The 13,385-nt window shown below is 41.9% G+C and overlaps 2 protein-coding genes across 4 annotated transcripts in view; one reads left to right on the forward strand and one right to left on the reverse strand.

Annotated features, from left to right (window-relative positions):
* Positions 1–4,525, forward strand: part of LOC109487945 (serine/threonine-protein kinase VRK1-like) — a 12,973-nt gene extending 8,448 nt beyond the window's left edge. Inside the window, exons 10-14 of one of the 3 annotated variants that reach the window (XM_019792049.1) lie at positions 1,157–1,215; positions 1,795–1,970; positions 2,400–2,643; positions 3,232–3,288; positions 3,894–4,525. In XM_019792049.1, coding sequence (XP_019647608.1) covers positions 1,157–1,215; positions 1,795–1,970; positions 2,400–2,643; positions 3,232–3,288; positions 3,894–3,994 — 637 coding nt within the window. In that variant the 3' untranslated portion in view covers positions 3,995–4,525. The remainder of the gene's footprint in view (positions 1–1,156; positions 1,216–1,794; positions 1,971–2,399; positions 2,644–3,231; positions 3,289–3,893) is intronic. The other 2 variants (XM_019792050.1, XM_019792051.1) reach the window with 2 other exon arrangements.
* Positions 4,526–5,755: 1,230 nt separating this feature from the next.
* Positions 5,756–13,385, reverse strand: part of LOC109487967 (E3 ubiquitin-protein ligase FANCL-like) — a 13,112-nt gene continuing 5,482 nt past the window's right edge. Inside the window, exons 7-14 of the mRNA XM_019792088.1 lie at positions 12,483–12,551; positions 11,442–11,592; positions 9,318–9,401; positions 8,510–8,555; positions 8,014–8,095; positions 7,404–7,520; positions 6,752–6,823; positions 5,756–6,365 (exon numbers count right to left, since the gene is read on the reverse strand). Of these exons, the coding sequence (XP_019647647.1) occupies positions 6,333–6,365; positions 6,752–6,823; positions 7,404–7,520; positions 8,014–8,095; positions 8,510–8,555; positions 9,318–9,401; positions 11,442–11,592; positions 12,483–12,551 (654 nt within the window). The 3' untranslated portion in view covers positions 5,756–6,332. The remainder of the gene's footprint in view (positions 6,366–6,751; positions 6,824–7,403; positions 7,521–8,013; positions 8,096–8,509; positions 8,556–9,317; positions 9,402–11,441; positions 11,593–12,482; positions 12,552–13,385) is intronic.

The following is a 13,385-nucleotide window of genomic DNA, read 5'->3' on the forward strand; positions in this document are numbered from 1 at the left end:
GAAAGCTAGTGGATACTAGCTGAAACGTCTGACGTTTTCAAAATCATATCCAGTTGCTTGAGTATCTGCTTTTTGGCGTATCGTATTACCTGGATGTCTAACCTTCATCGACGTAAGAAACAACTTATCATGAAAGTTCATCTGTGTTGGCAGTTATGTGTTTCAAGTTAAAACTTTTGATCCAACACAAAGAAGTTCTCTCACCTAGAGCTTTCGACCAGTCATTCTGGTCTTCCTCAGTAGACTGACCCAGTGAAGCTTGTCACTTGGCTTCTTTGGGGATGAGCAACTTATTAACTTATCAACTCAGTCAGTTTTGCTCTTCTTCTTCTTCACCCTGTGGTGTTGGATTACATTATGTAGCAAGTGGCATGCCAGAGTTGTAGGGGCTGGTCACCATATACTAGTTTATGAACGTGTTTGATTAAGAATAAACAGAGCAGTAGTTTATGAAAAACTTAAACTGTTCTCCAACTCAAAATTTGACTCACCAGAAATTTTCGACGGAATCACTCAGTCTTCCTCAGCTATCTGACCCAAATGCTGTGGACACGTGATTTTTTCCCACGTGTGACGTCAGCAAAGGGTCAAAGGTTGTCTGAAGTCGATATCGCCCCCCCGTCCCGGCCGAGCGACGGCCGAAGCGCCCCGATGCACATGGCCTCCCCCATGCCTCTCCCGAAGCAACCCCGTTCGGCATCCAACAGCAGTAGTTTGTTAGAATAGATCACATGAAGGCAGTAAACATTATGCATATTCTTTCTAGTCAGTTACTTGCTCATTGACATACTTGACACACCAGGCTTTATGAGTAGAGTAGAGTAAATCTTTTGTCTCGGTAGGAAGTTCTCTTCCACTGTGAGCCGCTCCTTGTAGTTTACTGCGTAGACATGGTCATCTTGTGGGGGTTGTCCAATGCCCGAGGGTTGTACACTACTGGGTGGCTTCTCATGTGTTTATCCAGTCTATTTTTAAAACTGTTCACACTTGGGGCTGTTACCACCTCCTCGGGTAGACTGTTCCACCATGTTACGACCCTGTTGCTGCTGTTCACTGATCTTTTGTTTAGGCGTAGACTGTTCCCTCTTGTTCTTGTTTTTTCTTGTATCTTTGGTTTTACCAAAGTCTGACCAAACTTGCTTCCTTTGCTCCACAGATACTTGAAGAACATTCCATCTTTGTTGAAGGCCTGTTTTCCAAAGGGGGACTGCCCAGGTAACAATTTTTTCTCTAGCTACTAAAATTGTGGCAGAACATCTTGTTGTATTTGTGTATTTATGGATGACATCACATCTCTACATGTAGTTGTCAAATGATATAATCTGCAAGAAGCAAAATTCTGTCAGTGTTGATGAAACATAGAATGAAAATCATGAAAAACTCGGTTTTCATGCAGGTGTAATATGTAGACATGCTTAAGATATCTATGTCAGAAAACATATCTTCTACATCTACAAAAGTACATATACAACTAGAAAGGTAACATTTGCAAAGCAAATGCATAATGTTTACCTTCGCATATGGTTTGCTCTTCTTACTCAAATGCAATTGTACATTCATATATATGGTCAGACAGAAGTCTACATCCCTCCTATAAAATTTCAACATTATGTAACCCAACACCAGTTACCATGGTGACAGACATCAACAAATCAGGCCATTGGCCAGGTCAAAGATTAGTGTTTGGAACAGAAGAAGAAGAAACGTAGTAAAAACAATATGATTTCCTTCGGTAAACATAAATACAAAGTACAGATTCTGAAGTACACATTCCCCTGTTTTGTACTGTTACAGATGAGGTGCGGAAGTATCTGGAGTACACCAGTGCTCTAGTGTTAAACTCCAGCAGATATAAGGAGAGACCGGACTACGACTATCTCCGGGGCCTGTTCACGTCTGCCCTGAAGAAGGCAGGTTCAAAGGATGACGGGAAATTTGACTTTCTTGCTGCAAAACCGAAGTCTGGCAAGGTAGGTATATATACTAACTAGTATAGTATAATTTGTGGACAATAGAACTATATAATTTGTGGACAATAAGTATAGTTTGTGGACAATAGAACTTTTAAACAAATGAATCTTTGTTTTATATGACTGGAACAAAACAAGAGTTCTTGACAGACGTTTTTAAAGTTAAGGTACATGTAAAATGCACCCCAATTCAAATTTTGCCTATCGGAATAATGTTGTATGCAAAATCTATGTGCAATTGATTCAGTTTGTTCTTGTATAAAGTAAAAGCAGAGTTAGAAGGTAATCCAGACTATGGTCAAAATGTTCTTTCCTTGTTCATTTCAAAGAATCTCCAGTAACTTTTACGGTAGGAGCATCATATCATCATTCTGTAGTTGAATTTTTTATAGTTTTGTGATGCCAAAGTGTGCAATTTTTTTTCTTCAGAAAGCAGTAATCAAATCCAGCACAGATGATGAAGTTCAGAGTCCAAAGAGAGCTCGATCTGCGTCCCCTAAAAAGAAACCCGCCCCAAAGCAGAAAGCTGCGAAGAGGAGATCAGATAGCTCAGAAGCCTCGCCACCCCCGAGGAAAAGAGCAGCACCAAGGAAGAAAGTCGTGAAGAGGACGGTCGACGATTCAGACTCGGACTCACCTCCTCCAAAACCAAAAACTGCACGGACCAAAAAAGGTAAGTTGAAATTATCTTGAAAGTCTATCTGTGTTGGCTGTATCCACCAGACTCTTTTGCAGGCTGAATAAATACTGTTAGTAGTAGAAATTGACCTAAAAAGAATGTAGCTAGCCAGGGGAGTTGGCCGGCCATAGAGGGTCCAGTTTGAGGATGGCTGGCCGACTCCCCTGGCTAGCTACATTCTTTTTAGGCCAATTTCTACTATTAGTATTTATTTAGCCTGCAAAGGAGTCTGGTGGAGACTAGGTAAAAGTCCTTACGAAGCAAATTTAAGTTGTAATTTACAACACAAAAATTGTTATTACCCAAATTTGCGACTGTACAAGCAGAGCACTTCACCACTTCTGTGATGTCAAGTTATACAGAATGATGACACACGTGACTCTGTGAAGGTGTGTGTGTCTGGGGGGGGGCGATGGGCACAGACTTTTTGCAACAAAATTTAATGATCCACTGTTCACTGAGTCAAGTGTGTCATATAGTAAGCTGGCATTGTATGTACAAAAAAGGGATACTGGTATATGTCAAGATTGCTCACAATTCCTGTTATTATGAATCTTGTTTTCTTTTGTTTCTGACCTCTAGCAGCACCGTCAAGGAAAGCTAAGTCTCCAGCGTCTAAGTCTCCCAAGTCCAAAGCAGGTATCACTGGTATACTGGAAATGTTTCAACATGTTTCTGTTGCAAAATACTGTTGAGAATTCTGGAGTACAAATGTGAAAAACAGACAAGAGAGGTAACATTTGCAAAGCAAAATAATGCATTATGTTTACCTTCACTCGGCCCAGCTTCTGCATCTGTATCACTATAGCCAGTATAAACGCCCTTTCGGCATAACACACCAGCTTCGCAGGCACTGGCTATATCACACCGAATGACTTGTTACACCCAATCTTTGCACATTTAATTGCAGGAGTTGTTTAAAGCTTTCTAGTGATGATGCCCCAACTGTAAACAAGCTTTGTAGTGATGATGCCCCAACTGTAAACAAGCTTAATGTTTGTTTTAAGTGTTTTGTATTTTACTTGATTTACAGTACTTAGTTTATATGGTGTCTTTTGAATATGAGTGTGATATCGACTTTAAAACTGTAAGCTGGTTTAATTAGAAATTATTGTAATCTTATGTAACGTTACTTGTTGTCGGACAGTCCCCGTATGTATAATTGTTGACTTTAGCTGCCTGTAAGTCAGTGTAATGTTTTGTTGCATTTGAATATAAATAGATGAATCTTGCTTTTCTTTCAGGAGCTGCAAAGCGAGGTAGGAAAGCGCGTGCCCTGAGCACCATCGCCACGCAGACATCGCCAGGCCTGATGGCCAGGGGAAGACTGTCCAACGGAACGTGAAGATTCAATGAAGAATCGGCTTAATGCAGCATGTTGGCAGAGCGTACTGTGCCTGTTCGAAAGCCAGATTTTTCACGGTTTTCGTTGAACGTTGCATCAGAATTTCGCTTGTTGCAGACGACATCTTTTCTGACACAACACTTGAAAATTATAGACAGGATGTCATCCTTAAATGCACAAATACAACTTTAGAGAGGACATTCTGACTATATGTAAGCATGATGTACAGGTTTCACACAGGCGCAGTATGTTCTGCCAATATGCTAGCTTGTGTACAAGATTATGACGAATGCCTGTAAGTAGTATATTTGTTCAAACGCCTGACTAGCTTTTTATACTAAAGAAGTATTGATACATGTAGGTGGCTTTATGCTGAACAGCTCATGAGGTCTTTCATGCAGTAATAGTTAATGGCTTTGTAGAATATTTATGCCACTGTGGTAAGCATTCTCACTTAGGCCACAGCAAGTACATTTTATGGATGACATCCTCAGCAGATTCCAAATCTATTGTGAGCGGGCGAAAAAAAAACAAGGCGGGCCGAAAAAAACAAGGTTCCTACGATTAAAAATTTGTACTCAATCATTGTACAAATGGTTTCGATTCAGTAGGAACATCACATATACACAGACAGCATCACACATCACTGCATCAAAGTAAGAAACACAATATTAAATCAGAGCCTTTTCTTGTCTCCCCTCTTCAAAGTTATTTGCCATCCACCTTCCGACATGGCATGCAACAGACATCTTTGCATTTCCATTTTTGGCATGTTGACCACTCAGAACGAGCCTGTCAGAAGGCAACAAATTTTTTTTTTCCCAAAATCAGGCGAAAATTAATGCGCGCGCTGATGTCATCCATAAAAATTACTTGCTGTATGGCCTTAGGTGGACAAGGTGATATTGTATGTCCAGCAATATCTATAAGAATCAGCAATAAAAACGACAACTTGTGAATCTTACAAAATTTATTACTTTTCAGCTTATGGCCTATAACAAAAAGGTGATGATACATGTCTATACATACATACAGACAGCACGATGAAACTGTACACATCAATTTACAGTGATACATTTTGTACATGGATATGTTAAAATTAACAGTAGAGTTTTGGTCACTAGTTTGTAACACAAGTTAGTTAAGATTTGTAACATCTGTGAACTTCAACTTGGACTGTAAGGCACTAACATACTGTGTAAGAGTTCTAAATGTTACACACACGAACCTAGACCTTTGGACAGTATATTTAGTACTCTTTAATGCTTCTGTACACAAGCAAATTTTTGTCACCAAATAGAAGTGAATGCCCATCGTCTATTTTGTATCCCATTGTTGGGCTTTTAGATACATCTGGGTGAGCATGGCTGAAGCTGCTAGTGGTTACTTTATTTGTACAATACAAGATGTACAATATATAAGAATACATGTAGTATAGTTTGTAAGAGACATTCCAAGAAAAATATATGAATAGAAGATGTACTAGAAATCTGGCTCGTATGTTGTCTTAATAAAATTGTTTTACTTGTTACACGTAGTACCTTTCTTGTATATAGTGTTTAAGAGAGGAAACTGCCAAAAATACAGCTTTGTTGATGAAATAACATGAACTTGTAACCCATTTTTTCCTGACATGTTTTGCCACACAAAAAAAAGTTTGGTAAATTCACTCCAGCAAGTACAGAAGTGAGTGTATCGGGCAATAAGGCCACACCGTCTTAATCTTATGGATGACATCCCCTGAAGACCGCCAAACTTGTGGAATGTATGAATCGGCACTGTATGTATGCACTGGGTTCTTGAGTCACGGAGCTTCGGTAGCCTGGGTACCCGGCTCCGTATTGTCGCTGACCATCAGTACCATGGACTACTCAGGCCTAGAGCCTGAGACCAGAGCCTCAGTGGGCATGGTCTTTTTTTTTTGAGAACAGGCAAAAATCAATGCGCGTGCGGATGTCATCCATAAAATTAAGTCGGTGTGGCCTATGTAGAAAGAAAGGTCTCCCGTGCCCTTGTGCAGAGCGTAGGGTGGTGCCCATATCCATTTCTGTAGCCCTTGGGCGACACACAGTTGTGCAATGCACTACAGCAGGGGGCTGGTCCGCTGGTAGTGCTGTGCATTTGAGACCTTCCCACACCCTTTCTCATATGTGCTGAGTGCTAAGGAGTAAGGAGAGAAAGAAGTGTGTACCATTTTTTTAAAGTCTTTGGTATGACCCGGCTGGGGTTTGAACTCACGACCTCCTGGTTACAAAGTGAGCACTCTACCAATTGAGCTATTGCCTAAATGTAGACTGGTGTGAAAAACTCCGGCTTCTGCATATATCTGTGCCTTCTGCTATCTGGCCCCCGTCATCTTCACTGTGATAGACTGTGTGAAAACAATACATGTATTGAGTATCAAACATAACTTACTGCATTGTAGTCTTTTAGTATGAGTAGTATTTCCACCCTGACTCTACTGTATCTTTTATCTTATATTAGCTCAAACATGGCCAGCCATAGAGGGTCCAGTTCTTGCAGGCAAACTGAACCCTCTATGGCCGGCTATCTCTTCTGGCCAATTATATCCCCTTTTTAGGCCGATTTCTACTATTTATTCAACCTGCAAAGGAGTCTAGTGGAGACTAGCTCAAACAAGTATTTTTCTATTCTACCAAATAAGCATTTGTCTGCAGTGTTGTCTCTATATCTTTATTACTGATGAATAAAAGAACTAAAATGTTTGAAAAGAAGAAACATGCAGTGTTTACCCACCTTACTACAGTAAGGGCACTCTCCAAAGATGACGTTAAAACTCATCCTAGTTGACGGCAGTGCCCTCAGCCACTGAAACAGAAACATAATGACTATGACAACAATACTAGTACTTTGAGGAGAGAGAACAAAGAACTAATATAGAAAGGAGGAAATTTAAGTGATACTACTGTGCATGAAAGATCCCTTACAACATACAGTGTGAATTGAACAGCCCTTAACTACTAGAGCACCTCTGGTACCCTACAAGCAATCAAAATGAAGTTAACATTGAACTACATGTGCATGTATGTGAGTTCACATACACCTGATTTAAGATGAGTGACTTACGAGACACTGTGAAGTGTAAATGATACATTTATTTGCATAGCATAGCCTTACATGTTTGGCTATTTTGTGAATGATAGATGTAGTGTAGCATGTAGCTGTAGTTGTTCCATTTCTCCAGCTGTTAAGTGTTAAGGAATGCTAAAAGCAATGATTCTTGCCATGAACTTTAAACTGCATCAGCCCAAATGGGCAAGAAAGAAGGATCCGATCAACTTAACACATTCGACTATGTGTGACAGTGGCTTAACACTACTTGAACACACTACTACTAGTAGCACCCTTAAAGCAATCAAAATGACAAAGTTGACATTTAACAGCACACCTCGATAAGACATGTGGCGTGGAATGGCCTGCTGCATCGTGGATCGTCACACGCCTTGTCAGGAATCTCCTCGCCAAGTCGGTAGGCATAACATATGCTGCAGGCCAGGTTAAAGTCCTGGGAACACATAGCAATGAAAACATGTGGTATTCGTAGTCAAGATATTAAGCATAATTAGAACACCTTTCCAGTTGGAAGGAAATGAAACTGTCTCTTTGGTACCTTTCTGAACTCCATGATTGTAGAATCTACTTCTTTTGTTGTGTTTATGTTCATTATCTTACTTTTCTTTGATGATACTAGTACGCAAACAAACAAGCAAACCAGCTTTACTATTCAACTGGTTGAAAACTTTACGTGATAACAATCTCTTGTGTTGGGACAAGGGACATTGTAACTACCAACACAGATGAACTTTTATGAAAGCTTGATTATTCATAATTTTTATGTTTACTTCAGCACTTAACTTTTGTGTACAGACATTGTGATATAACATTATTCACTGTCACAGATGAACTTTCTTTCAAACATTTATTGTTCGTGTTGGATATGTGTATGTACTAGCCTAATGATGGATTGAAGGACTGAGGAGACACTTGTTTCATCTCACCTCTTTGCTGGTGTTTGCTGGAGAGGGAAACTCCACTTCAAGAACATTCTGTAGATTTGCTAAGAGAGTCTGTCCTGGGTCCCTGTGTGCAGGGGAGTAATTGGAACACTTTGTCAGTTGACAGAAATGATCATTCATATTCTCTGACATAAAACCACTGCAAACATGGATCCATTTTCCTTGACACCTGTCCAACTGTTTTTATACACTATAAAATTGACAACTGCTATATGAAAACTTTTATACAAAACACTGTCACTGGTCTAGACACTACAGTGGATATTTGTGGATAGTGTGTGTCTTGTTATTTGGCTAAATGCCAAATCTTGTCGTGGATGTATGCTAGATACAACAAAGGTTCAATTCTGTATCCACCTACCTCGCCTGGAATCCATCTGTGAACGCTCTGTATCTGCTCAGTTTCTCTGCGAAAGCAGGAACAGAGGAATGGAGCAGATACACAGCATTCACGGACGGATTCCAGGCAACTACCTACCAGTAGTGTAGGTTGGTGTTCAGACTCTGTTTCATTGGGTTGATCACTGGAAAGGGAGTATCTGTGTTAGGTCTCCATTACATGATGTCAACAAGCTGTGTTAGACACAAAAGCATACAGTATAACCTACATCTCTTTTTTCCTTATTTCTACAACTTACAGTAATGTTTAATTTTCTTTACATGACCTCATTATACTATGCTAACTACATTGTACCAGGTACATGTATGCGCATGCTTCAATTTGTCTTTTTAAGAGCCTGTGTTCGGAAAACCCTATGTTTCAAAATAGTTAGGGTTAGGACTGTCAGAACATATGTATCTGTATAGCCAATGTATCCACCCTTTAGGGTAACAGTCACCATCTTCAGCAGCACTGGCTACATTGCACCAAATAACTTGTTACACCTAACCTTTCCATATCTAACTGTAGGCATTGTTTAAAGCTACATGTATGTCGTGACAATGGTGGCAGCAAGACCCACTGTATGATAGATCTAGGGAAACACAAGCATAGATGGAGTTGTAGGAGGTGTTACCAAAATGGAATCCCTTAGTTTGTAAGGGATTCCATTCATATCCCGTCTCCTCAAACAACATTATCCAATCTGTTCTTAAATCTAAAGTGATATTCCGCAGCAGATTCTTTCGCAATAACTGGGCCCGTCTGTACATATAGTCATATTATTCTTTTACTGATGTAATTGTGTGTGTATTTTATATGTATGTTGTATATGGGCGAGTTATGCCTGAAATAAAGAAATAAATGAAAAAAAAAAAATGAAATGTAAGGACTCAGATGAACCTACCGTGATCAGCTCCTAGGAACCTGCACTCAGGCAGCATCCTGGGATGGGCAGGGTCAACAGTGATCTGCACCGAGGCGTTGTTTCCTGTAGTGAAGCAGTGACAAGTTCTGTCTGTTACGACTAAGATAAAGAGTTACTAGTACTTTATTTGTTGTTTAGCATAGCTAACGAACGGTCCCCCCATACGAAGGGGGGACAAGCGACACTACTCTGTGTAATCTACAACAGATGCTGGCCAGCGTGGTCACTCAGACCCTGCATTTCTTGGGTGCGGCCGCTAAAAGGAAAGCTAGCCTCTACAAATGTACCAGGCTTCAGAAGTGGCTGGAATGAGTACAACGTCAGTAAGAGAGATAGATAACATGCTAGAGGAAGAGCAGTTCCTCTAGAGGAGTACAGTCTGCCACTCCAACAGTACTCTTTTGGGCTTGAAGGACCAATTGGCAACTCCCCTGGTAAGTTATCTGTCCATTTGGCCAATGTCTGAAGCCTGGTAGAGGCTAAGCAAGGAGGTAATCATTCTGAACTAAAGAATTTTCTCAACTACGAACTTGAAGACCTCCTTTTCACCTCCTACTGCAAAATAAGACCACAGTGAAAGCAAATTACTTTATAGTACTGATTAACCTTAACCTTAACCTTCTCCCTACTGCCTATCCCCATTACCAATACAGATTTCGTGGCAGATGGCTACCTTAGTAGGCTGAAGGTTAAGGTAGCATGGAAGTGTATCTGAGGACTTTTGGGACATCTTAAAGTTATGAATAGTCATTGAAATTTCTTGTGTAAGTAAGACAAACAGTACCATCACAACTCCTCCTGACCATGTCCCTGTAGGAGGGTTTCTCCGGCTCCAGGACCCAGGTGCTCAAGCATGGGTTGGCCAATATTACTACAACATGCCTTAACCTTCTCCCTGTTGCCTAACCAATACAGAGTATCCATGTAAAGCCTGGATACAGTATTTGGGAGGTCATATTCGGCTATGTATGACAGGGGCGAAAGACAAGGTGCAGTTTTTATACCACATGTACAGTATCTCTCTCAGCACATTAGCAGAACGTACTACACCTGCACGAAACACTGATTTTTCATGGTTTTCGTCGGATTTTTGGTCAACATTGCTGTTGCATCATAATTTTGGCTGTTGCAGATGATTCTGTTCCGACATAACCTTTGGAAACTACGCAGACAGAATGTTATCCTTGTATACGTGAATACGACCTTATATGAAACGTTCTGCCAAAGTGCTATGCACAATACATTACGGGTTTCATGCAGGTGCAGTGCGTTCTGGCAACACGCTCAGTAACGCACCCAGAGCTATCCTCCTGACTGTGTCCCTGTAGGAGGGTTTGTACAGTAACTCACCCAGAGCTATCCTCCTGACCGTGGCCCTGTAGGAGGGTTAATGTACAGTAACTCACCCAGAGCTATCCTCCTGACCGTGTCCCTGCTGTAGGAGGGTTTGTACAGTAACTCACCCAGAGCTATCCTCCTGACCATGTCCCTGTAACTCACCCAGAGCTATCCTCCTGACTGTGTCCCTGTAGGAGGGTTTGTACAGTAACTCACCCAGAGCTATCCTCCTGACGGTGTCCCTGTAGGAGGGTTTGTACAGTAACTCACCCAGAGCTATCCTCCTGACCGTGTCCCTGCTGTAGGAGGGTTTGTACAGTAACTCACCCAGAGCTATCCTCCTGACCGTGTCCCTGTAGGACTGGGTTTGTACAGTAACTCACCCAGAGCTATCCTCCTGACCGTGTCCCTGTAGGAGGGTTTGTACAGTAACTCACCCAGAGCTATCCTCCTGACCATGTCCCTGTAGGAGGGTTTGTACAGTAACTCACCCAGAGCTATCCTCCTGACCGTGTCCCTGCTGTAGGAGGGTTTGTACAGTAACTCACCCAGAGCTATCCTCCTGACCGTGTCCCTGTAGGAGGGTTTGTACAGTAACTCACCCAGAGCTATCCTCCTGACCGTGTCCCTGTAGGAGGTTTGTACAGTAACTCACCCAGAGCTATCCTCCTGACCGTGTCCCTGTAGGACTGGGTTTGTACAGTAACTCACCCAGAGCTATCCTCCTGACCATGTCCCTGTAGGAGAGTTTGTACAGTAACTCACCCAGAGCTATCCTCCTGACCGTGTCCCTGTAGGAGGGTTTCTCCGGCTCCAGGACCCAGGTGCTCCTGTCCAGCTCCTCCATGGTATCCCAGAAGTCCTGGTGCTGGGCCAGTGCCTTCTCAAACTGCTGCAGGACCCCCTGCAGACTGTCCTGAACCGCACAAGACAAGATGTGGGGGGTTTATAGGCGCTACCAACTGACCCGGCCGATGGGTCTCACTCTTTTCGGCCGGGCGGTTAGAGCGTCTGGTTATGAAGCTCTGGTGCCCGGGAGGTCATGGGTTCGAACCCCGGCCCGGGACCAGAAGGGTTTTTATTGGCTCCTCCTGTTTCTTACAGTGGTTCCCACACTGTGAGTTCTGGCAAACAGTGCCACTCCAGGGATGTAGAATTCGGAAGATTCAAGGACGAATCTTGAAAAGAAAAGGGGGAGTAGTAACAGTGGGGTGTTTGTAGGAGGCGGTATAACCCCGACCAATACGGTCGACCGATGATGATGTTTGTAGGCGCTACCAACTGATCCGGTAAACGGGCCTAGACCTTTTCGGTCGAGTGGTTAGAGTGTCTGCCTGTGGACCGGTGCCCGGGTTTGGTCGTGGGTTCGAACCCCGGCCTGGGACCAGAAGGGTTTTTACTGGCTCCTCCTGTTTCTTACAAAGAGGTGAAGATGATACAGATACAAATATGGGGTAATGTGAGGTAACAGTAGAGTGTTCGGCTCGGGCCCAAGAGGTAAAGAGGGTTCAAATCCTGCCTGACGTCACCGATCTTAACATGAATTTCCTCACTTCACTCAGGTCTAGCCTTGGTTAGGGATGTCCCTCAGATAGAACGTTAAATGGAGGTCCCATGTTTTGGGAGAGACACACCCCACGCACGTTAAAGATCCCATCACACTTATCAAAAAGAGCAAGGGACCTTCCTGGTGTGAGTGGTTCAAACCTTACAGTCCTATGGCCGCACCTGGGGTCGTGATAATACAATATGACATGTGTCATGGAAACGTAAGTAATCTAGAGTATTACACAATAATGCACACACCTGTTGTGACCACTTGAAGTTGACCTTGGCAGGAAGGTCAGCTGTGCAGGTCGGGGTCATCTGAGGACACTGATGGAGAGAAATGACAGGAGTAATCATGTAATCAAGTTTTGGTTTGGTTGGATTCTTTATGTTACCTTATGATTAATTGCACACTTGTATATAGTGATTATTTTCTTCTTATTTATTATTGTGTATTTCATCCTCAGTTACTTTGTTTGTATTTTACTATGTTGGGGTTTACCACCAGGTATCATTGAAAAACGCCGACAAGGCGATATGTATCACCTGGATAAATAAATGAAATGAAATGAAATGAAATGAAGGATTGTGATATTTTCTCCATAACTGACATCTTTCTAATCTTCATAACTTCATATCAAAACATTTCATTTTCCACAAATCCAGGAAATTGTTGGTACTTATAGGAGTGAGTAGCTTTGTAGCTATCTAACCTGCCAAAATTGCCACCTATTTAAGCCAGTAACTTTTAGCCATAACAACCACCTTTTCATGGTCCCAATTTTTTCCCATACGAGCAACCGCTGTTTTTGTTTGCATCGATTATTGGTAGGCATATGCAAATTATTGGTAGGCAAATCATTTGACCACTGCCTGCTTCTTGCTTACCACTCACTTGCCGTGACGTTTTGGCAATCACTTGTACATTTGTATCAGCAACCTGCCCAAAAAGGCCACCTGTCAAAGAAGACCAATTCAAGACCCTTTCTGGCCCTCTTGTATTCAGAGCTCCCTGATGTCAGTGAAGGTTAGAAATCCAGGTAATAAGGTACAAAAAAAAACAACAGTTACTCAAGCAACTGGATATGATTTTGGATTTTCCAAAATCATTATGGTAAAACAGTTTGTCAAGCAACTGGATAATGATTTTGGAAAATCCAA

The sequence above is a fragment of the Branchiostoma belcheri genome, unplaced genomic scaffold, assembly GCF_001625305.1.
Source record: "Branchiostoma belcheri isolate BF01 breed outbred unplaced genomic scaffold, Haploidv18h27 scaffold90, whole genome shotgun sequence".
In the NCBI taxonomy this organism is placed as follows: domain Eukaryota; kingdom Metazoa; phylum Chordata; class Leptocardii; order Amphioxiformes; family Branchiostomatidae; genus Branchiostoma; species Branchiostoma belcheri.